This window comes from Dipodomys merriami, unplaced genomic scaffold, assembly GCF_024711535.1.
Source record: "Dipodomys merriami isolate MVZ:Mamm:240054 unplaced genomic scaffold, mDipMer1.0.p SCAF_345, whole genome shotgun sequence".
Lineage (NCBI taxonomy): Eukaryota > Metazoa > Chordata > Mammalia > Rodentia > Heteromyidae > Dipodomys > Dipodomys merriami.
The window spans coordinates 770,741-793,764 of NW_027204993.1; the positions used below are offsets into that span (position 1 = coordinate 770,741).

General features: G+C 61.8%; 1 protein-coding gene across 2 annotated transcripts; it reads right to left on the minus strand.

Moving 5' to 3' along the window:
• Window positions 1-87: 87 nt before the first annotated feature.
• Window positions 88-17,130, minus strand: LOC138803652 (polyhomeotic-like protein 1). 2 transcript variants are annotated; one of them, XM_069987698.1, is made up of 15 exons: window positions 17,064-17,130; window positions 14,353-14,510; window positions 12,897-13,007; window positions 10,602-10,685; window positions 10,104-10,253; window positions 9,158-9,298; window positions 7,895-8,387; window positions 6,235-6,953; window positions 4,306-4,420; window positions 4,021-4,223; window positions 3,324-3,438; window positions 2,754-2,862; window positions 2,093-2,243; window positions 1,067-1,295; window positions 88-860 (listed from the first exon to the last, which is right to left on the minus strand). In XM_069987698.1, exons 2-15 carry the CDS (start codon window positions 14,464-14,466, stop codon window positions 706-708), a joined length of 2,889 nt encoding a protein of 962 aa, XP_069843799.1. In that variant the 5' UTR covers window positions 14,467-14,510; window positions 17,064-17,130; the 3' UTR covers window positions 88-705. The 2 variants fall into 2 exon arrangements, with proteins under 2 accessions (XP_069843799.1, XP_069843798.1); XM_069987697.1 differs by having other exon boundaries at window positions 9,158-9,322.
• Window positions 17,131-23,024: the final 5,894 nt, after the last annotated feature.

Consider the following 23,024-nt stretch of genomic DNA (forward strand, 5'->3'; position numbering starts at 1 on the left):
CGTCGCCTCGCGAAGAGTGTGTGCGTGCGCATGCGCGTCGGCCGCGGCGCTGTGTGCGGGGGCGCATGCGCGGGAGTGAGAGGCGGCTCCATGTTCACCCTTTTACTAAGGAAGAAAAAAAAAAATATCTGCTATGTGTGGCGTGGGGAGTAGCACCGAGGTAGCCGGCCGGCCCCGGCCGCGGAGGGCGGGCGGTGTCCGGCGGGGCGGTCCCCCTGCAGCCGGGCGCTCAGGCCGCGCGTCCACGCCGCAGCCGGCGGCCAGGCCTCGCCTGCGGGCTGGGCCCCGCGCTCCCGCCCTCCAGACCCCGCCCCGCGGCCGCCGTCTTGTTTCCTTCTGTCCCAGGCCGGGCCTCCATCTCGGTGTCTGCGCTGTTAAGTCGCTGCTGGCGCTACCGCAGGAGCCGCCGCCGGCTTGGAGTCCTCGAAGGCGGGAGCCGGCCGGCGGGCGTGAACTGTGCGCCGCCCGCGATCGCGCCGAGGGGCGGGGCCTGTGCGCGGACAGTCCGGGCCGAGGGGCGGGGCCTGTGCGCGGACAGTCCGTGCCGAGGGGCGGGGCCTGTGCGCGGACAGTCCGTGCCGAGGGGCGGGGCCTGTGCGCGGACAGTCCGTGCCGAGGGGCGGGGCCTGTGCCGAGTCCGCGATCGCGCCGGCCGTGCCGCCCCCGCCGTCCCCTGCTCCGCGCAGGCGCGGCCGCGCTCAGCTCTCAGCTCTCCTTGAGGACGTTGATCTTGGCGCAGATCTTGAGCGCGGGCCCCAGCTTGATGTTCATGGCGCTCATGAGGTGCTCCTCCTTGAGCAGCAGCAGCGCCTGCCCGTCGATCTCCTGCGAGCGGAACTCCTCCGCGATGTCCTGGCAGCCTGCGGGCGGGCACGGGGCGGGCGCAGGCGCAGAGTGTCAGGCCGGGGGGGGGGGGGGGGGAGGCAGACGCGCATGCGCCCCGGGCCTCGCCCCGCCGCCCACCCTCGCTCCCGCCACACAAAGGGGCGCGCCCTCACGCAGCCGCCGCTCGGGAGGCGCAGGTCTGGGGCGCGCCCGGAGCCCGGATGAGGGGGGGGGTCCCCACCTTGCAGGGACGCGATGAACTCGTACACCTCCTCCACGCTCCAGCGGCTGGGGTTGGCGGGCAGGAAGTCGGGGTGCGCGCCCAGCCGCTCGGGCGTGGGGGGCGCGGCCAGGCCGCCGCTCAGCTCGCGCTCGCCGTGGCCGGGCCGGGGCGGCGGCCCGGGGGACGTGGGCGACAGCGCCTCGTCGTAGCTCGAGTTGTCCGAGCCGCGACTCGAGTCCTCCTGGCCCTGCGGGGGGGAGGCGGAGTGCGGGGGGGGGTGAGTGCGGGGCAGCGCGGGGGGGGAGGGTGGAGTGCGGGGGGGGGTGAGTGCGGGGCAGCGCGGGGGGGAGGGTGGAGTGCGGGGGGGGGTGAGTGCGGGGCAGCGCGGGGGGGGGTGAGTGCGGGGCAGCGCGGGGGGGAGGGTGGAGTGCGGGGGGGGGTGAGTGCGGGGCAGCGCGGGGGGGAGGGCGGAGTGCGGGGGGGGGTGAGTGCGGGGCAGCGCGGGGGGGAGGGTGGAGTGCGGGGGGGGGTGAGTGCGGGGCAGCGCGGGGGGGAGGGTGGAGTGCGGGGGGGGGTGAGTGCGGGGCAGCGCGGGGGGGAGGGTGGAGTGCGGGGGGGGGTGAGTGCGGGGCAGCGCGGGGGGGAGGGTGGAGTGTGGGGGGGGTGAGTGCGGGGCAGCGCGGGGGGGGAGGGTGGAGTGCGGGGGGGGGTGAGTGCGGGGCAGCGCGGGGGGGGGGAGTGGGGGGAGGGAGGAGGGCGGGGACAGCGCGGGGGCGGGGGACGGGGAGAGGGCGGGCCCTCCGGTGGGCGCGTAAGCAAGGTGCGCACACGTGCTGTACGTGCAGCACGTGCTGTACGTGCAGGTTAGGCGTGCACGCGCGCGCACGTTCGCGTGGGAGCAGGGGCCGGCAAGCCCGGGAGACGCGTCTCCAGCGACCGCGGCAGCGCAGGTGGCGCCGCGCCGGCCTTGAGCGCCCAGGCCGCGGGCTCAGGCCCCAGGGCGGACGGCGCGCGCATGCGCACACGCCCGCGGGGCGCGCTCACCCGGTGGCGCTTGCCCTGGATCTTGGCGCGCGCCAGGTCGGAGGAGCTGCGGCGGGGCCCGCGCCGGCGCACGCGGGCGTAGCTGGCCTCCTGGAACTCCTTCATCTTTTTCCTCTTCAGCCGGAACTGGTGGCTGCAGCTCACGTTGTACCTGCGGTGGCGAGGGCGGCCTCCCAGTGAGCCCCACGGGAGCCCACCGCGGGGGCGGGGCCGCCGGGGAGGGGCGGGGCCGCCGGGGAGGGGGCTGTCTGGAAGGGGCGGGACCTCGGCGGGAGAGGCGGGGCCTCGGCGGGAGGGCGGGGGCTGTCGGGGAGGGGCGGGGCCTCGGCGGGAGGGCGGGGGCTGTCGGGGAGGGGCGGGGCCTCGGCGGGAGGGCGGGGGCTGTCGGGGAGGGGAGGGGCGGGGCCTGGGAGGGGCAGAGCCTCAGCGGGGAGGGGCGGGGCTGTCGGGGAGGGGCAGAGCCTCGGCGGGGAGGGGCGGGGCTGTCGGGGAGGGGCAGAGCCTCGGCGGGGAGGGGCGGGGCTGTCGGGGAGGGGCGGGGCCGCCGGGGAGGGCGGGGGCTGTCGGGGAGGGGCGGGGCCGCCGGGGAGGGGCGGGGCCTGGGAGGGGCTGTCGGGGAGGGGCGGGGCCTCGGCGGGAGGGGCGGGGCGGGCGCCGTCACCTCTTGGCGCAGGTCATGGAGCAAAACCTCTTGGAGCCGCGGAACTGCTCTGCGGGCGCGAACTTGCCGCAGTACTCGCACTTGAGCAGGTTGGCCTTCTTGTCCGGCTCTGCAAGGCACACCGGCCCGTGGAGAACCCGCGCCGCCCGCCCGGCCCGAGCTCGAAGCTCCGTGCCGATGCGTCCGCGCCCCTGTCGTCCCGGCCCCCCAGCCACGCGCGCGGCTGCGATCTGAGGACCGCGGTTCGAGCCCAGCCCGGCACACTGGAAGGGCGGTGCGGCGGCCACGCGAGGCAGCAAGGCCCGGAGTTCGAGTCCCGGGCAGAACAGAGCAAAACAAGCCAGAAACCCGGCCCGACCCCGGCCCGAGCCGCCGCGGGCCTCGCGCCCCCCACCCCCACCCCATCGGCAAAAGGGGCGCGGGGAGCCCGCGGGGCCGGCGGGCTCGGCAGCGCACGCCTGCAAGCCCGGAGACTCGGGAGGCGGAGGCGGAGGCGGAGGCGGAGGCTCCGGGTTCAAGCCCAGCCTGAGCTCTGCCGTGATCAGCGGCGCGGGCGGGCGCGGCACTCACCCGCCGAGGGGCTGTCCCCGCCCAGGGCGCCCCCCGCAGGGCTCTCGCCCAGCGCCGGCGGGAGGCCCGTCTGCAGCGCCTTCTCAGACTCCTTCAGCAGCTGCGAGCACGCCACCTGCCGAGGGTCTGGGTGAGGGAGGCCCGCCCGGCCCCTCGGAGCCCCCGACCCGACCCCGACCCGGCCAGCGTGCCCCCGCCGCAGGGAGGCCGGGCTGGGCCAGACATGACCCGGCAACAGCTGGGGCTGCAGGCGGGGCCGGGCGGCAGAGCGCCCGCTGACAGCGCAGGGCGGCGCGGAGGGAGGTCCGTGCCAAGGCCTCGCTCCAGCGGCTCCACGCCCGGCATCCCCGCTGCGGGGCCGAGAACGGAGGGCGGCGGTTCAAAGCCAGCTCCGGCAGGAAAGCCCAGGAGCCTCAGCTCCACTTAGCAAAAAGCCAGGAATGAGGTGCGGTTCCAGGGGTACCGCGCCCGCCCTGCGTGAGCAAGCCTAACACGAGAGCGGGGCACCGGTCCCTGTCCCCGCTCAGGGCCCGAGGCCCCGCCCACCCATGGGGCCCCGCCCACCAAGGAAAGCCCCGCCCAGGCCCCGCCCTCACCGGGAACGGCTCCGCCCACCCAAGGAAAGCCCCGCCCACGCCCTGCCCTCCATAGGAAAGGCCCGCCCAGGCCCCGCCCTCCCGGGAGGCCCCGCCCTCACCGGGAACGGCTCCGCCCCCTCCTGGATGACGAAGCCCTCGATGATGTGGGTGAGGATCTGCGGCTTGACGATGGCCTGCGGCGGCCGCGAGTCCCCGGCCGGCCGCGGCACCAGCGCCAGCGAGGGCGGCGGCGCGGGGGCGGCGGGGCCGAGGCCGAGGCCCGCCAGCTCCGGGTCGCCGCCCGCCGCGGCCTCCGCCTTCTCTGCAGGAGGAGCCAGGGCGGCGGTCAGGGCCGCGCCCCGCCCGCGTCCCCCCACCCCAGGCCCAAGGGGACGGACACTGACCTCCCAGGCCCAGGCCCAGGCCCAGGCCGCCCTTGTCCTCCGCGCGCCCCGGCAGCGCCGCCCGCTCCTCCTCGCCCTCGGCCTTGCGCTTCAGCGCCAGCGACGGCGCCTTCACCTGCGGAGCCAAGAGCCGCTCAGTGCGCATGCGCACCCACCCCTGCGCCGCCTCCACCCGCACACCCGACACCCCCACACCTGACACCCCCACACCCGACACCCCCGCCCTACACCCCCACTGCACACCCGACACCCCCGCACCCGACACCCCCGCCCTACACCCCCACTGCACACCCGACACCCCCGCACACCTGACATCCCCACCCGCACACCCGACACCCCCACACCTGACATCCCCACCCGCACACCCGACACCCCCACACCCGACACCCCCGCCCTGCACCCCTACTGCACACCTGACACCCCCACACCTTACACACACCTTACACCTCAGTCCCACACCCGACACCCCCGCCCTACACCCCAGTCCCACACCTTACACCCCCACACCTGACACTCCCGCCCTACACCCCAGTCCCACACCTTACACCCACACCCACACCTTACACACTCCCACCCGCACACCCCTCCACTCACCCCCACACCCACCGCAACCTCTCCACGCGCACACCCCTCCGCTGCGCACAGCCCCCATCTGCACCGGCCGCAGCGCCTCCTCCGTGGGACTTAAGCGGGACCAGACGGCGCCCGTCACCGGCCACGGCGAGGCCAGGGCGGCTGCGCGACCCGGGCGCCGAGTGACGAGGCTGAGCTCGGTTCCTAAGCGGACAAGCGGCCCCGCCACGCCACGCCACGCCACGCCACGCCACGCCACGCCACGCCCCGCCAACGCCACGCCACGCTACGCCTCCCCGCCACGCCACGCCCCGCCTCCCCGCCCAGCACCCGCCTCCCCGCCCAGCACCCGCCTCCCCGCCCAGCACCCGCCTCCCCGCCACGCCACGCCCCGCCTCCCCGCCCAGCACCCGCCTCCCCGCCCAGCACCCGCCTCCCTCCCCGCCACGCCACGCCCCGCCTCCCCGCCACGCCACGCCCCGCCTCCCCGCCCAGCACCCGCCTCCCCGCCCAGCACCCGCCTCCCCGCCACGCCACGCCCCACCTCCCCGCCACGCCACGCCCCACCTCCCCGCCACGCCACGCCCCACCTCCCCGCCACGCCACGCCCCACCTCCCCGCCACGCCACGCCCCACCTCCCCGCCACGCCACGCCCCGCCTCCCCGCCCAGCACCCGCCTCCCCGCCACGCCACGCCCCGCCTCCCCGCCCAGCACCCGCCTCCCCGCCACGCCACGCCCCGCCTCCCCGCCCAGCACCCGCCTCCCCGCCACGCCACGCCACGCCTCCCCGCCACGCCACGCCTCCCCGCCCAGCACCCGCCTCCCCGCCACGCCACGCCCCGCCTCCCCGCCCAGCACCCGCCTCCCCGCCACGCCACGCCCCGCCTCCCCGCCCAGCACCCGCCTCCCCGCCACGCCACGCCCCGCCTCCCCGCCCAGCACCCGCCTCCCCGCCACGCCACGCCACGCCTCCCCGCCACGCCACGCCACGCCTCCCCGCCCAGCACCCGCCTCCCCGCCCAGCCCCGTCCCCCCGCCACGCCACGCCTCCCCGCCCAGCACCCGCCTCCCCGCCACGCACGCGCCGCGCCCAGCCCCCGCCCTCGGCGCCCCGCCCCGCTCCGCCCGGCCCCGGCCCGCAGGAGGCTGAGCGCGGGTCTCGGCAGCCCGGCCGGGGCGCCCCGCGCCTCTCATCTCCAGAACCCCAGAACCGGACGTGGCGCCGGCTCGTGCTAACGGGGAGGGCCGCGCGCAGGCCGAGCTCAAGCCAGCCCCAACCAGGCCCCGCACGAGCGAGCGCGGCGGCTGGCGGCGGGCGGGCGTGCGTGCGTGCGTGCGTGCGGGGCTCACTCACCGGCAGGTGCGCGGGCTGCAGGTAGAAGGCGGCGGCGGCGGCGGGGGCCCCGGGCGGCGTGGGCGCGGGCTGCGCGCGCTCCTGCGGCGGGCCGGGCGCGGGCGCCTGCGCGGAGGGCGGCGAGGCGGCGGCGAGCGCGGGCCCGGGCGGGCCGGGGCCGGGCGGGCCGCGGGCGGCGGGCACGGCGGCCGCCAGCTGCGCCAGGCCGAGAGCCTGCGCGTGCGCGGGCCCCGGCTGCCGCGCGCCCACCACCTGCACGGGGATGTGCGGGGCGGCGGCGGCGGCGGGCGGCTTGGCGGCGCCGGGCGCGGGCGGCTTGGGCGGCGCGGCGGGCTTGGCCTGGATGGGCACCGGCGCCTTGGCGTCGGGCAGCGGCGGCAGCGGCGCGGCCTGCAGCATGGGCTGCACCACCAGCGTCTGCGTCTGCGTCTGCGTCTGCGCCTGCGCGGGCGGCGGCGGCGGCGGGGGCTGCGCCTGCGCGGGCGGCGCGCCGGGCGGCGCGGGGGGCAGCGGCGGGGGCTGCGGGGAGGCCACGGCCGGGGCCTGCGGCGGCTGCAGCTGCAGGTGCGTGGCCGTGTGCAGCAGCTGCGACTGGCGGTGCTGGAACTGCTGCTGGTGGTGGATGGCGATCTGCTGCTGGATCACCACCTGCTTCTGCTGCAGGTGGATCTGCTGCTGCCGCTGGATCAGCGAGTGCGGCTGGATCTGCGTGTACGTGGCTGCGGGGGGGGGGGGGGGGACCGGTCAGGATCGCACACACCCCACCCCGCCCACCCCCAGCTCCAGCGTCCACGGACACTGCGCACGGCGGCCCTCCCGGGCCCCACCACGCACACCACGCACACTTCAATCTACAGCCGGGCGCCTGGCCCCCGCCGGCCACCCCCGCGACGCGGGAGGCTGAGATCGGAGGATCGCGGGTCAAGGCCGGCCCACGCGGGGAAGTCCGCGAGCCTCTGATCTCCCACGAACCCCCAGAAAACCGGGAGTGGAGCCGTGGCCCAAGTGGTAGAGCGCCCGCCTTGAGCTGAAGAGCCGAGGGACAGCGCCCAGGCCCTGAGTTCAAGCCCCACGACCAAGGAAAAAAAGTACACATGTTAAACGTTGGGCGCCGTGGCTCACACTTGTAAGCAATCCCAGCTACTCCGGAGGCGGAGCTCTGAGAGGCCGCAGGAAGCCAGCCCGGGCAGGACCATCCCTGAGGCTCTGATCGCCAGTGAACCAGCAAAAGAAGCTGGAAGCAGAACTGTGGTTCACGCGATAGAGTGCTCGTCTTTTTTTTTTTTTAAATCTTTTTGCCAATCTTGGAGCTTGAACTCAGGGCCCTGGCGCTGTCAGGGCGGGCACTCTACCACTTGAGCCACAGCGCCACTTCGGGGTTTTTCTGAGTTTACTGGGAGCTGAGGGTCTCACAGACTTTCCTACTTTTGGCTGGCCTCGGATCTCAGCCTCCGGAGTAGCTGGGGTTGCAGGTGTGAGCACTTAAAGCACAGAGGGCTCCGGAACAGTGCCTGCGCCTTGAGTTCCGGCCCCAGGACCAGCACAGGACCACCCCAACGGACAGGGCAGCCCGCTGCAGCGCTGTCCGTCCCGGTGTGGTCAGCGCCTGCCCGGCCCTAGGCCCACGCCCCGCAGGGAGGGCGCGGGCTCACTCACTCACCGGAGCTGATGAGGGTCTGGCTGGGCGCGGGCGTGGCCGTGCGGGTCAGGTTCACGCCGACGCTCTGCGGGCCGCCCCCGTCCCCCTCGGCCTTCTTGGCAGCCGCGCTGTCCGCCTCGGTCTGGCTGCCCTGGCTCATGGTGACGGTCTGGGCCGCGGGCAGGGGCTGCACCACCCCGGTGCCCTTCCTGGGGCAGCCGCCCCCGGCCAAGGCGGACGAGGGCATCGGGCCCAAGCCCCCGGGGGCCTGGCCGCCCGCCCCGAGGCCCAGGGACCCGGGCAGGCCGCTCGCGCCACCGCCGCCAGCCTGGCTGAGGTTCACGGACTGGCCCGAAGGCCCCGAAGCGGCCTGGGCCACGGCCAGGGCCTGGCTGGAGGCCTGGGACAGCGCCGACGCCGGGGAGGCCCCGGGGGCCACGGCCTGGGGCGCGGGGCCTGGCATCTGGGCCCTGGGGGCTGAGGCCTGCTGCGCTCTCACCGCCAAGTTCTGCACCTGGAACACATTTGCACACGGGCCTTTGCTCAGCCGCTCACACCTGCAGTCCAGCCCACTCAGGAGGCTGCCGGGAAGATCGCGGTTCACAGCCAACCAGGCTGGCGAGCCTGTGTGAGTCTCATCTCCCAGGAGCCCGCCAAGAGTCGGGAGTGGAGGCGTGCCTCCGGGAAGTACTAGACCCCCGGCCGTGAGTGAACAAGCTTTAAGGGGACAGCACCTAGGCCCTGAGTTCAAGTCCTAGCACCAGCACAAAAAAATAAAGCAACATTCTCCAGATGGACATTATGTGAGGGAATCCTACTCTTCTCTCTGAAATGAAAGCAGCGTGGGAAAGGGATCCACGCACTGCAGGGGTTGGGAATGGGACAGGGAGGAAGTAAGAAAGAGAAGGAAACACAGGGAAGAGGAAAGGAAAAAGGAAATTGATGGGAGAGAAGCAAAGGGAAAAGGAAAGAGAAAGGAAAAGGAAGGAGAAGGGGAAGGAAAGGAAAAGGGGAAAGGAGAAAAGGAAAAGGAAAGGAAAGGGGGAAGGGAAGGAGAAGAAAAGGAAAAGGGCTTGAAAGGAGAAGGAAAGGAAAAGAAAAAAGAGAAGGAAGAGAAAGAAAGGGACACAGTGAAAAGGGAAAGGAAAGGGACAAGAAAAAGGCAGGAAAGGAATGGACAGTGGCAGGAAAGGAGAAGGAGAAAGGGAAGGGAGGAGGGGGAGGAGGGAGAGCAGCGGAAGCGGTGGCGGGAGGCGGGCGCCGGCCAGCAGGGCCGCCACTGACCTGGTCGGGGTCTGCGTGGACTCCGGGCGACGGGGCGGCCGGGGCCGAGGGCACCTCCTGCTGCACCGCGGCCACCGCCCCGTTGGGCATCAGGATGAGCTGGGAGGCGAGAGGCACATTCCGACCCAGGGTCCGGTTTACCTGTAACAGGTTCCCCAGCTGTGGCTGACAAGGAGAGCAGGAAGGGGGGTAAAGGAGCCGGAAGCAGCGAGAAGACAAGGCTCCCGCCTGTCCCCCCAGCCCCTCAGGAGGCTGAGAGCTGAGGATCACAGTTCAAAGCCAGCCCAGGCAGCAAGAGTCCATGAGATCCTTAGCTCCCGTGAACCAGCAAAAGGCCAGAAGTGCAGCTGTGGCTCAAGTAGTAGAGCACTAACCAACTAACTTTGATTCAAGCCCCAGTACTGGCACTGAAAAAAAAAGATTTTGTACTCGAGCCCTAAGTTTAAATGTTAGACGACCTTTCACACTAAGGGCGAATCTTCTAGCAATATAATCCTGGAGCCCCGCTACACATACCAGGGGTCACTAAGTATCTGGGTAAACAGAGGTAAAGAAAACAGCTTTCAGCCAGGCGCTGGTGGCTCGTGCCTGTCATCCCAGATACCCAGAGGATCTGAGGATCCCGGTTCAAAGCCAGCCTGGAGCAGGGAAGCCTGCGAGATTATCTCCAATGAGAACGGGAAGAGGCGCTGTGGCTCAAGGGGTAACGCGCTGGCCTGGAGCTGAAGAGCTGAGGGACAGCGCCCAGGCCCAGAGTTCAAGACCCAGGATCAGCATTTTAAAAAAGCTCTGCAGCTTGGAGGCTGGTGCCCATGGCAGGCTGGCTTCCTTCCCCACACCAGAAACAAACAGCTAAGGAAGCGTCAAAGAGCTGTCGCTCAACCCTTGAGCAGCGAAAGCAGGATGCGAACCCACGGCCCTGGCCCAGGCCGGTTGTGACACTTACCCGCAGGTACATCTGGGCCTGGGACTGGTTCAGCGGGGGGGACGTGGTGTTGCCCAACAGCACAGACTGGGTCAGGGTGGTGGCACTGGGCGAGCTCACGCTCTGGGATCGGCTGATGAGCTGGGCGGCCGACGTGGTGGCCACGTTCATCTGTGAGGCACACCAAGAAAACCGGTCAAAGGAAAGGTGAAGCCAGGCGCTGTGGTGCACGCCTGTCATCCCAGCTACCCCGGAGGCTGAGATCCGAGGCCAGGCTGTGAACCTCTCGCCTCCAAAAACCCGGAAAGAAAGCTGTGGCTCAAGTGGTGGAGCACCAGCCTTGAGGGGGTGGAAGGGAAAAACCAAGGTCCTGAGTTCAAGTCCCAGTATAGGCACAAAAGGAGGGGGGAGAAGCAAGAAATTTCCAAGCTAGCTTAGTAAACATGGTGAGATCAACGTTCTGAGAGGAGCCGGGCAAGGCAAATATCAGGGAGGAGGCCAGGTGGGAGGGGAACTCACGGAGGCCTGGGTGGTGGAGGCCTGCTGCGGCTGCACGGTGCTGGGGTTCGGGGAGCTGGCCTGGCGGCTGGCAGCGATCGTGGCCTGTGAGGGGAGACGGAGGGAGACGTGAGGAGCAGCCTCGTCTCCCTGATAGCACTCACAGCACAGTCCTTCCGGACAGGGAAACACACACCCACTACCGCAGCAGCGCAGGTCCGCACAGGCCAAGCCCGGCCGCTGCACACAGGGCCCGGGGCCCGCCGGCCGCCCGGCTCCCATGTCTCACCCGAGTCCACCAGGAGCTACGGCCAGAACACAGCCAGCTCACTCAAGTGCACGCGAGTCGTGTGCACACCTGCGTGTGTGCCAAGAAGCAACACAAGCTGTGGGCTTCAGTAATTTTATGTGTGTCCATTCACAGTATATCATAGACATTATATGACTATTAAACAATGGGTACCTTACAGATACAGGCGTACGATATAGGTAGATGTGCTAGTATATACGTAGCATAAACATACACTACAGCAGCTAGTACAGGTACCAGAGCATATCACAGACATACTATAAACGTACTATACTGTAGACGTACGATAGATACATATACACTATATACAGTACATATACACTATATTACATATGCTCCATCTGTAATACAGATACACTACATATACTAAATGTATGCTCTGTACTATAGATATTTACACTGTATCTAGAAACATATACACCAGATCTATAGTATATAGATATACTGTAGAATACATAGTATTTATAAATAGATTTACTACTGTCTATATACAGTGTTTAGTATATATTTATATATACTATATGCTTACAGTGTATCATAGATTTATAGTAAGCATAGGAAACATATATGTATGTCAAACTACACATAGTATAGACGTATAGTAAATATACATTACTGTATAAGTATGTATATTTAAACAGTATATATTTAACACATATACTATGTATTTAGTATATATTTATACTAGTAAATACATTTATCAGTTGGGTGCTGGTGGCTCACGCCTGTCATCCTAGCTACTCAAGAGGCTGAGATCTGAGGATTACGGTTCAAAGCCAGCCCAGGCAGGAAAGTCCATGAGATTCTTCCATCCAATAAACCACCAGAAATCAGAAGTGGTGCTGTGGCTCAAGTGGTAGAGCACCAGCCTTGAGCTGAAGAGCTCAGGGACAGCACCTAGGCCCAGAGTTTAAGCCCCACGACCGACAAAAATAAATAAATAAATAAATAAAAATACATTTATGGGGCTGGGATGTAGCTCAGTGGCAAAGCACTTGCCTAGCAAGTGCAACATCCTGGGTTCGATCCCCAGCACCAAAAAAAAGACCAAAAAAAATACAGTTAAAAAAAAATACATTTATGTGTACTGTAAATTTGTTCTGTACACTATAATTTATATCACTTATAGTACTTCATGTATGTAGTATATATAGTTCATTTATAGTATATCCTACATATAGCACAGTATACTGTATTATATACTGTACATTATGTATATATACCTATTGCTGGAGATGCTATGAATCCTTATGTGTACACTTGTACTTCAGTTTGGACTCGCCACACTTCAAGTGCTCAAGAGCTACATGCGGAACTCGGCCCGGAGCTCACACCGGTCATCCTAGACACTCAGGAGGCCACAGGTTCAATGCCAGCCAAGGCAGACAAATCCAAGACGCTTACCTCCAATCAGCCAGCTAAAAAGCTGCAAGTGGGGGTGTGGCTCAGGTGGTAGAGCACCAGCCTTGAGTAAAGAAACTCAAGAGACAGCGCGCAGGCCCCAAGTTCTGGCAGATGTGTGTGAGCGCGTGCGCACACAGCACACACACACACACACACATTCTCTCTCTCCACGTGGTTAGTGGCAGCCATACTGCACACCCCAGATCTCCATCAGTCATTCAACCATTACAAGGTGACTCTCCCATTTTTGGGTGCTGATCCTGGGACTCAGGGCCTGGGCGCTGTCCCTGAGCTCTTTCACTCACGGCTGGCGCTCAACCACTTGAGCCACAGCACCACTTCCGGTTTTCTGGGTTCATGGGAGATAAAAGAGGCTCATGGCCTTTCCTGCCCGGGCTGGCCTCGAACCACGATCCTCAGATCTCAGCCTCCTGAGTAGCTGGGATGACAGGGGTGCGCACAGCACCTTCCAGCTGCACCAGCAGCCATGGAGCTCCTCCACTTCTTAACCTGGAGGATGGACAGCTCCGGGTGGGCAGAAGGCCCTGGCATGGTCACGTGCCCGCTCCCTCCCTCCCTCCCTCCCTCCCGCGCATGCTCACCTGCTGGACGGCGGCCAGACTGTGCAGCTGCGCGTTGCTCAGCTGCTGCTGCAGCATGAATTGGTGGAAGTACTGCGCGGCGTTGGGCTGCCGCTGCAGAGCCTGCAGCGCCTGCGAAAACAGACAGACAGCATGCGAGACTCAGGGCGGATCGTCCACGGACAGGACCCAAGGACAAGACCGGGCCCAGCACGCCGGGCTCTGGCTCTCCGCCACTCCCTGTAATCTTGGAAGGAGGCAGAGGAACGGAGGAGACGGGAGACTGTACTCCATGTGGCCTGACCCTCTTCCTGTTCCAACTCCTAAGTCCTGATCACCTGCCAGGAACTGGGCATTGAGGGATAAATAGGATCTCATAGGCAAATGAGGAAAAGTCAGCTGGGCGCTCGGCTCCCAGCTGGAATCCTAGAAGGCAGGAGCTGAGAGGATCATCTGGGCAGAGAAAGCCAAGAAGAGACTCTTCACTCCAATTCACCAGCAAAAATCACACATGGAGGTGCGGCTCAAGTGGTAGAGCACTAGCCTCAAGTGAGAAAGTCAAGCGAGAGTATTAATGCCCTGAGTTCAAGCTCCAGAAAACGAAGGAAGGAAGGAAGGAAGGAAGGAGAGAAAGGAAGGGAGGAAGGAGGGAAGGATGAATCCAGGGAAGGAAGGAAAGACAAAAGGAAAAGAAGAGAAAGGAAGGAAAAGAAAAATGAAGACTAGCTTCTAAAGAATTCACTCACGCCCGTCATCCCAGCTACTCAGGAGGCTGAGATCTGAGGATCGCAGTTCAAAGCCAGCCCAGGCAGGAAAGTCCAGGAGTCTCTTATCTCCAATGAACCCCCAGAAAACTGGAAGTGGCGCTGTGGCTCAAGGGGTAGAGCGCCAGCCTTGAGCTGAAGAGCTCGGGGACAGTGCCCAGGCCCTGAGTTCAAGCCCCACGACCGACAATAGGTGAATTTTCAACTAGTTGGAGTTGTCAGGTTTCTACAGCATCGTGCTAACCGATTGTTTATATAAACACCATTCAAAGTCCATTTTATCTGCTTTGTATGTGCCGGTCCTGGGGTTTGAACTCAGGGCCTGAGCGCTGTGCTGTCCCTGGGCTTTTTTTTTCCTTTTTCTTTCTTTCTCAAGGCCGACGCTCTACCACTTGAACCACAGCCTCGCTTGCAGCTTTTTGATGGATCGTCTCACAGATTCTCCTGGGCTGGCTTTGAACCACGATCCTCCTATCTCAGCCTCCCGAGGATCCCGGATCACACACACACACACACACACACACACACACACACACACACACACACACACACACACACACACACACACACACACACACACACACACACACACACACACACACACACACTTCCTGGCAACTTCTCAAGAGGCTGCAGCTGGGCGGGCCCTGACCCGACTGCTGGGAAGAAATGGAGGGGGACCCCCCTACGTCCCCCCAACTCATGGCACCCACCTGCACCGCCTGCCGCTCATACAGGGACATCTGTGCGATCTGGGGCCGGGAGCTGCTGCCCGAGCTGGCACCGTTGCTGGCAGAGCTGGAATTCTGCTCGCTCTCCGTCTCCATGATAGAGGTGTGCGGTGCCCGGGGATGCGGCTCCACCTCAACTCCTACATGGGAAGAACACCAAATCCACTTTACTCCTGGCTCCCAGACAGATCCTTCGGGGTTGTTTTGTTTTCTGTAGCTGTGCTGGGACTTGAACTCAAGGCTCAGGAACTGTTCCTTTGAACTTTTTTTATTTTTTGCTCAAGGATGGTGCTCTACCACTTGAGCCACACCTCCACTTCTGGCTTTTTGCTGGTTACGTGGAGATAAAAGAGTCTCACTGGCTTTCCTGCCCAGGCTGGCTTGGAGGCGTGATCCTTCAGACCCCAGCCTCCTAAAAAACTGGGATTACAGGTGTGAGCACCAGCTCCCGATTTATCTTTCAGGCTCCTGATAGGGGAGTTTCCCTGGTTAATCTCAAAGTTATTCCAGACCTTGCAGTAGAGCCCAGAACTCCCAGGATGCAATACAATCACACAGCCACATTCAGTCCCATCCACCTTGGAAAAGGAATCATTGTCTCAAAAGGCATCATTTGGTGGGCAGGGAGGGACTGGTGGTTCACGCCTGTAATCCCAGCTACTCAAGAGGAGGAGAGCTGAGGATCACAATTCAAAGACTCTTCTCTCCAATCAACCACCAGAAAACCCGAAGTGGTGCTGGAGCTCAAGTGGTAGAATGCTCACTTTGAACTGAAGAGCTGAGGAACAGCGCCCAGGCCCAGAGTTCAAACCCCACGACCGACAGAAAAGAAAGAAAAAAAAATCATTTTGATTTAGTCATTCTGGCTGTCATTTAAAAAGCAATAATAATAATTTAGCCAGGTGCTTTAACACTAACTACTCAGGAGGCTGCGAACTGAAGGCCACAGTTCAAAGCCAGCCTGGGCTGGAAAGTCCATGAGACTTTATCTCCAATGAACCAGCGAAATACTGGAAGGGGAGCGGTGGCTCAAGCAGCAGAGCACCAGACTTGAGCACAAAAGCTCAAGTACAGTGCCCAGGCTCTGAGTTCAAGTCCCAAGACCAGCCCCCCCAAAAAGTGACAGTTTACTTTTTCTTACATTTTCCTATTTTGTGAAACTTAAAAGACGTTCATCGTAGTTTCTTCTTCTAAGACACTGGGCCACCAAGAAATACTAGATCACCAACACAGTCTTTGCTTTAAAATGTAAACGCAACCAAGAACATCCCTAAGAGATGCCACCACTTTTATTATTATTGTATCGTATTTTTATTATTTCTTATCTGTTATTTTACCTAAGAAACTGCATCCCAAACAAACAGGCTGTAAATAACAAATAACAAAGTAAATAACAAAGGAACAGGGCCGGTGGCTCACGCCTGTAATCCCAACTATAGGAGGCTGAGATCTGAGGATCGCAATTCAAAGTCTTATCTCCAATGAACCGCCAGAAAAACCGGAAGTGGCGCTGTGGCTCAAAGTGTTTGCAAACTGCCAGCCTTGAGCAAAAGAGCTCAGGGACAGTGTCCAGGCCCCTAGTTCAAGCCCCATGATTGGCAAAAGAAAATTAGCAATGAAACCCTTTGGTTTGGATCATGAAGTTGAGATTTGCTTTTATTTCCTTCCCAGTGTCATACTCCCCCCCTTCTTCCCTGCACCCCCAAGAACTCTATCCCCCCATCCCTTCAGCCTCATTAAAAAATCACTACCAACTTAGGGGACTTAATCCAAAAGGGAGCCAGAAAGAAATCTTCTCAGCCCCAGCTCCAATCTACCTGCTCCAAAAGATGCACTCAACAGACACAGACCCCTGAACCCTATCAATGAGCATGGGCAGAAAAAAGGGGGTTAAGGGTTCGCTTAGGAGACAGGAGCATCAAGGGGAATCATTCATTCCTTTCTCTAGACATCGCCTCATCATTGTTGCTATCACTCATCAGCTCCCCCAAATTTCATTCTCCCCCACACACAAATTCAAATATGGAAATGAAGCTGGATTACAGACCAAGACCCCCCCAGAAGTCTATCCCCCCCCCAAAAAAAAATGATCATCAATTATGGAAGCTATAAATCTATCCACAGATCAACACCACAGAGCGAAGGCAGGAAACTGGTGGGGAGGGAGAAAGAAGGGAACGGGTCAGAGTCAAACTAGAAAAGCAAAAAGCGCGGGCCTGCCGTGGCTGGGGGCGCAGGCCTGCCAGCTCCGCGCCACTCAGGTGGGCTGGAGATCCAGAGGATCACGGTTCACAGCCAGGCCGGGCGGGGAAAGTCCGGGGAGGCCTCCAGGGGGCCAAGAAGCTGGAAGTGGAGCCGTGGCGCGCGCGGTGGAGCCCCAGCCTTGAGGGGGGGGGGAGACACAAATCGAGAGAGAAGTCGGGGACTCCAGGCCGTGAGTTCGAGGCCAGCCCGCACCAGAAAGTTGCCAGGAAGTGGAAAGGTCACCACGTGGGTGGGGTCCAGGCTGGGGGGGGGGGCGGGCCTGTCATCCGGGGTACTCCCCCGGGGGGGGGGGAGGCTGAGGCCCGAGGATCGCGGTTCGAGGCCCGGCGCCGACCATCCGCGCCAGGGCCTGGGTTCAAGTCCCGGGACGGGCACAAAGGGGGGGAGGGGGCGCGGGGCGCAGAGAAAGGGCCCCCCGCCCCCGTTACCTCGGCTCCCGCGTCGAGGCGGGGGGCGTCCGCGCGCATGGGGCCGCGGCCGGGCGGGGTGTGCGCGGCGGGCGCCCCGCGCCGCTCCCCGCGCTCCGGGGAGGACCCGGCCGGGACGAGCGCCCGCAGCCCCGCCCCGCTCCGCTGCTGGCGTCCGGGCTGGCGCCGGGGCCGCTCACTTCCGGCCCGGGGCCCGCGGCGGTGGGCGCGGAGGGGGCGGGGCTGCGGGCCGGGGGCGCCGCGGCCGCGCGGGGGGAGGGGGCGGAGGTGCTTCCGGGGCAGCGGGCCCCGCCCCCGCCCCGCCCCCTCCGCGCGCCCGCTTCCTGCCGGCGCCCGTCGCCATGGCGACGCCGCTCCGGGGCCCGCCCCCGCCCGCCCGGGCGGCGCACGCGCAGGCGCAGGCGCTCCGGGGCCCGCCCCCTCCCGCCCGGGCGGCGCACGCGCAGGCGCACGCGCAGGCGCTCCGCGCTCGCCGGGGGCCGGCCTGCAGGGGACGCGCGCGCGCGCGCGCCGGGGTCGGTTTTTGTCTCCCTCCGTCCGGCTCCTTTGTGGGGTCGCGGGGGGCTGCGGGGTCTGAGCCGGGATTCCAGGCGGGCGCGGCGGAGGCGCCGCCAGCACCAAAGGAACCATCTGGAAGCCGGGGAGGCCGGGGGGGGGGCGTGTGTTCACCTCCCCGGCTCCCACTCCCAGAAGGCGGGAAGGGAAATCGGGGATCCCCCAGCCCCCCCCCCCCACACACACACAGTGACTTTCCCAAAGAAAGCAGAATCAGAACAGAACGGGGGAGGGGGAGAGGGGGGGCTGGGGGAGGGGGAGAGGGGGGCTGGGGAAGGGGGAGGGGGCTGGGGGAGGGGGAGAGGGGGGGCTGGGGAAGGGGGAGAGGGGGGGCCGGGGAAGGGGGAGGGGGGCTGGGGGAGGGGGAGAGGGGGGCTGGGGAAGGGGGAGGGGGGCTGGGGAGGGGGAGGGGGGACTGGGAGAGGGGGAGGGGGGACTGGGAGAGGGGGGGCTGGGGGAGGGGGAGGGGGGGCTGGGGGAGGGGGAGGGGGGGCTGGGAGAGGGGGGGCTGGGGAGGGGGGGCTGGGGAGGGGGAGGGGGGCTGGGAGAGGGGGAGGGGGGCTGGGGAGGGGGAGGGGGGCTGGGGAGGGGGAGGGGAGAGGGAGGGGGGGCCGGAGGAGGGGGACTGGGGGAGGGGGGACTGGGGGGCACCTTACTCTATTTCTGATTTTCTCGCTGCTCATCAACTATTCCAGCGCAATCAGGGGTGCTGGAACCTTCTGGTAGGTGTGGGCCAGCACGGAGCCTTGAACTCGGGGCCTGCGCCTCGAGGGCCCCTTCAGTTACCGACAGTGCTTGCCACTCCAGGCTGGTGCTGCACCACGCGAACCACAGCTCTGTTTCCAGCTCCCGGATTTCTTCCCACCCCCGGCCTGGGCTGTCTTCTGAGTCTTGGGCCTCAGAGCTGAGCCTCCTGGGAAGCTGGGATTACAGGCGGGAGCACCAGTCTTGGTCTCTCATTCATCTCTGACCAGCTGTTCTGTCCATCGAAAACCGACTCTTCCTCTTTGCGTTTTAAAAGCTCAGGTTTAGCCAGGCACGCGTGGGTCCTACCTGTCATTCTAGCAACTTCAGAGGCTGAGATCTGAGGATCCTGGTTCAAAGCCAGCAGAGTTTAAAAAGTCAGTGAGACTCATCTCCTATAACCAGCCATCAAAAGGTCAGATGGGAAGCCGTGTAGAATACCAGACTGGAGTGGGAAAAGCTAAGGGTCAGCACCCAGACCTTAATTTAAGCCCCAGAACACAGAAAATAACCTAGCAAGCTGGGCACTGACAGCTCATGCCCAAAACCCAGCTACTCAGGAGGCTGAGATAGGAGGATTGTGGTTCGAGGCCAGCTTGGGCAGGAAAGTCCATGAAACTCCTGAAAACCAGAAGTGGAGCTGTGGCTCACAGTGATAGAGCAAGCAACCAGCCTTGGGCATAAAGAGCTCAAGGACAGCGCCCAGGCCCTGAGTTCAAGCCCCACAACCGACCCAAACAAAAAGCCTAGCCAAATAATAGTAATAGTAAGTTCTCCGTATGGATACATTAGATCCATTTAGACTTGTTGACAGAGTAGTTTGCCTGGGGTGTTTTTTAATCGGTCCTAGCCAGATTTACAGCAGGTGAGATCTCTGACCAGTTTCTAGGAACCAGTTACACCAGTATTGCGGGAGGGTAAACTGAGGGAGGCCAAAGAGCAGCAGAAGTCAACCCCCACGGCTCTGGCGCTAGGCCGAAGGTGACAGCTATTGGCTGGGGGGTGAATTGGGAAATCTGGCTACAGAGCTAATGGTTCCAAACTTAGGTCTAACGGGTGACTAAGGACTCTTGGTCCCAGCTCCTCAGGGGGCTGAGTTCCAAGGATCACAGTTCAAAGCCAGCCTGAGCAGGAGAGGGAAAAAAAAGTCCATGAGACTGATCTCCAGTGAACCCCCTTTATGACAAAGCTCAGGGACCATGTCCAAGGCCCCGAGTTCAAATCCCAGGATCCACCAAAATAAATAACATCCACAGCACATCGAACTTACCAGAATGCCACCATCCATAGGAAAAGCCTTGTCTTCCACTACGTTGGCTGGAAGCCTGTCTGGTACTCTGGTTGAAAATGAGGAAAAACAATTGGGGTTCCCCCCACCCCAGAGAAAAACCCACCCCTCTCCCCACCCCGGGCTCCTCTTGCTTTTTAAATGTTTGGCTCCCCCCCCCCCCCAGGATTGGCCTGGAATTAGTCTTTTCTTTTCCAAATCACCCTGAGCTCTCTGAATTCTTTGAATAACACTGAGGGCCATTTGCCTAAGTCGTTTAGCAGGAATGGTGGGTGCTGGTTTGGGGGGGTTACCCCTCCCCCTAGGAAACATCTGTACAAGGAAAGCTCCGAATTTTTTTTATTTGGCCCCCATAAAAGCCAATTGGAAAGAAATGAAGCAAATTGATACTTGCAAGGAACCCCAAATTGTGTGTGTGTGTGTGTGTGTGTGTGTGTGTGTGTGTTCTTGGCATTTTTGCTCCAAGCTGGCACTCTACCACTTCAACCACAAACCACAGCTCCACTTCTGGCTTGTTGATGGTTCAGTGGAGATACGAGGCTCATGGACTTTTACTGCCCCAGCTGGTTTTGAACTTTGATCCTCCGATCTCAGCCTCCTGAGTAGCTAGGAAGACAGCACCAGCGCCCAGCCCAAGCTTATTTTAATAATTTAATTGATTCATTTAATAATTTTAATAATTAACCAATCCTGACTCATAAAGATGTAGTTCTCATTAGTTTCCCAGTGACCCTTTTTCCTCAAATGAACTGATAAATAATAATAGTAACAATAATAATAAGCTTTACTTAGCCAGACACTGGTGGCTCACGCCTGTCATCCTAGCTACTCAGGAGGCTGAGATCTGAGGATCACGGTTCAAAGCCACCCCGGGCAGGAAAGTCTGTGAGACTCTGATCTCCAATAAACCACCAGAAAACCGGAAGTGGTGTTGTGGCTCAAGTGGTAGAGCACCAGCCTTGAGCTGAAGAGCTCAGAGACAGTGCCCAAGCCCACAGTTCAAGCCCCACGACTGACAAAACACACACATACACAAGCTTTACGGTAAATAATGAAGAAAAAATTGAAAGAAAAAATAATTTGAAAGGCAGAGAAAGAGCCCCATTATTTTTGAGGTTGGATGAGGGATTCGTATCTGTATTCTTACCTGCAGAGGAAGCAGAGATCAAGAGGATGTCAACTCTGTCAGCAAGGGCAAACATTTTAGGAACCCGCCCCTCCCCCCCATCTCAATCAGTAAGCCAGTGAGGTAGTGCACAGCTGTAGTTCCAGCCACCAGGGCAGCCAAGAAGCTGCAAAGTTAGGAATCCCTCAGTCTGAGGCCAGCCAAGACAAAAATGCAAAGAGTGAGCTGGGCAGGTGGCTCAGTGGTAGAGTGCTCGCCTAGCTTGCATGAAGCCCTGGGTTCGATCCCTCAGTACCACAAAAGCAGAAAAAAGCTGGAAGTGGTGCTGTGGTTCAAGTGGCTGGCGGGGGAGGGTGGAGTTGTGGGACAGGGCTTGCCGAGCAATTGAGAAGTCCAAGTTCAAACTAAAATACAGTAGTGGATCCAAGTAACGCCATCTTGTCCTCATGGTCATTTTTGTTTGTTTTGGTCCATCGTGGGGCTTGAACTCAGGGCCTGGGCGCTGTCCCTCAGCTCTTCAGCTCAAGGCTGGCGCTCTACCACTTGAGCCACAGCGCCACGTCTGATTTTCTGGTGGTTCATTGGAGATCAGAGTCTCACGGACTCTCCTGCGGGGGCTGGCTTTGAACTGTGATCTCCAGATCTCAGCCTCCTGAGTCGCTGGGATGACAGGTGTGAACCACCTGTACCAGGCTTTTTTGTTTTTTCCTCTGTTATTTAAAAAGTGATTTTCTTTTGCTTTTTGGTTCATTTAGTTTTCCACTTTTTTTTTTTTAAGACAGGACGTAAAGTACTTAGGCCTTGCTGTGTAACCCAAGTGGGCATCAACTTTTGATCCTCCAGCCGGAGCCTCCAAAATCCTAGGATTTTGAGTACATACTACCATACTACACTTACCTTCCCAGTCTTCAAGAGTAAAAAGGAATTAAGTGCAGAAGTGTGGCACATCATTGAAGGAATAAAGTCTAATTGGACCTCAACATTGTGGCGAAGATCAAGGAGAAGTATAAGACCAGTATTATTGACTATAACTTCAGCCGGAACTAATGTAGTGCTCAAAAGACCCTTCCAGGAAGATAAAAATGAGTGAAGGTTGATCTTCATCAAAGCCCCTCAAGGCTCGTCTAAACCCAATTAAAACAAGTCTTTTAAAAAAGGCTGAACAGAACAATACAAGATTTCACTCAAGGAGGGCACTCTACCCCTTGAGCCACAGCTCCACTTCCGGTTTTCTGGTGGTTCATTGGAGATCAGAGTCTCAGGGCCTTTCCTGCCTGGGCTGGCTTTGAACCGTGATCCTCAGATCTCAGCCTCCTGAGTAGCTGGGATGACAGGAGTGAGCCACCATTCTTAGCCCGGCTAGGAATGTCTCTCTAAAAAATGTCTTGCCGTTTATTCTCTCTGGCTTTGCTAAGATACTTGAAAAGAACACACACACACACACAAAAGATATATAACAAGTTTTACTTTGCAGGAGACTGAGACCCTGCTGTCATTTCTGACTCTGTCCAGTAGGTGGAGACAGAGTAAAGGGGAAGGATGGGTTGGGGTGGGGCTGGGGGAGAACTACATAAACCCAGTGAGTAGATCACGTGGGCGCAGACATTAGCAGTTGCTTCCCAGGAAGACCATCTTTGGTCTAGGATACGATGGAGGATCTTTGTGAAATATGGTTTTGTTTTTCATTTTTAGGTTTTAGTGCCAGAGACGAACTCTAGGGCACTATCCCTGAGCTTTTGTGCTCAAGGCTGGTGCTCTACCATTTGAGCCACAGCTCCACTTCAGCTTTTAGGTGCTTCATTGGAGATAGTCTCATGGACCTTCCTTCTTCGGCTGGCTTCCAACTGTGATCCTCAGATCTCAGCCTGCTGAGTAGCTGGGATGAAAGGCGTGAGCCACAGGTGCCCAACTTTGGATATTTGTCAGTGGTGGGGCTTGAACTCAGGGCCTGGGCGCTGTCCCTCAGCTCTCCAGCTTAAGGCTGGCGCTGTACCACTTTGAGCCACAGCGCCACTTACAATTTTCTGGTGGTTTATTGGAGATCAGAGTCTCACCCACTTTCCTGCCCAGGCTGGCTTTGAACCGTGATCCTCAGGATCTCAGCCTCCTGAGTAGCTAAGATTACAGATGTGAGCCACCAATGTCTAACAATTTAATTCTGCTTCAATATAAACTGAATTATTACTCATTGTGTGTGTCATATTTAAATATGTAAATCTTGGCATGTTTTTACACAAATGGATTCTCC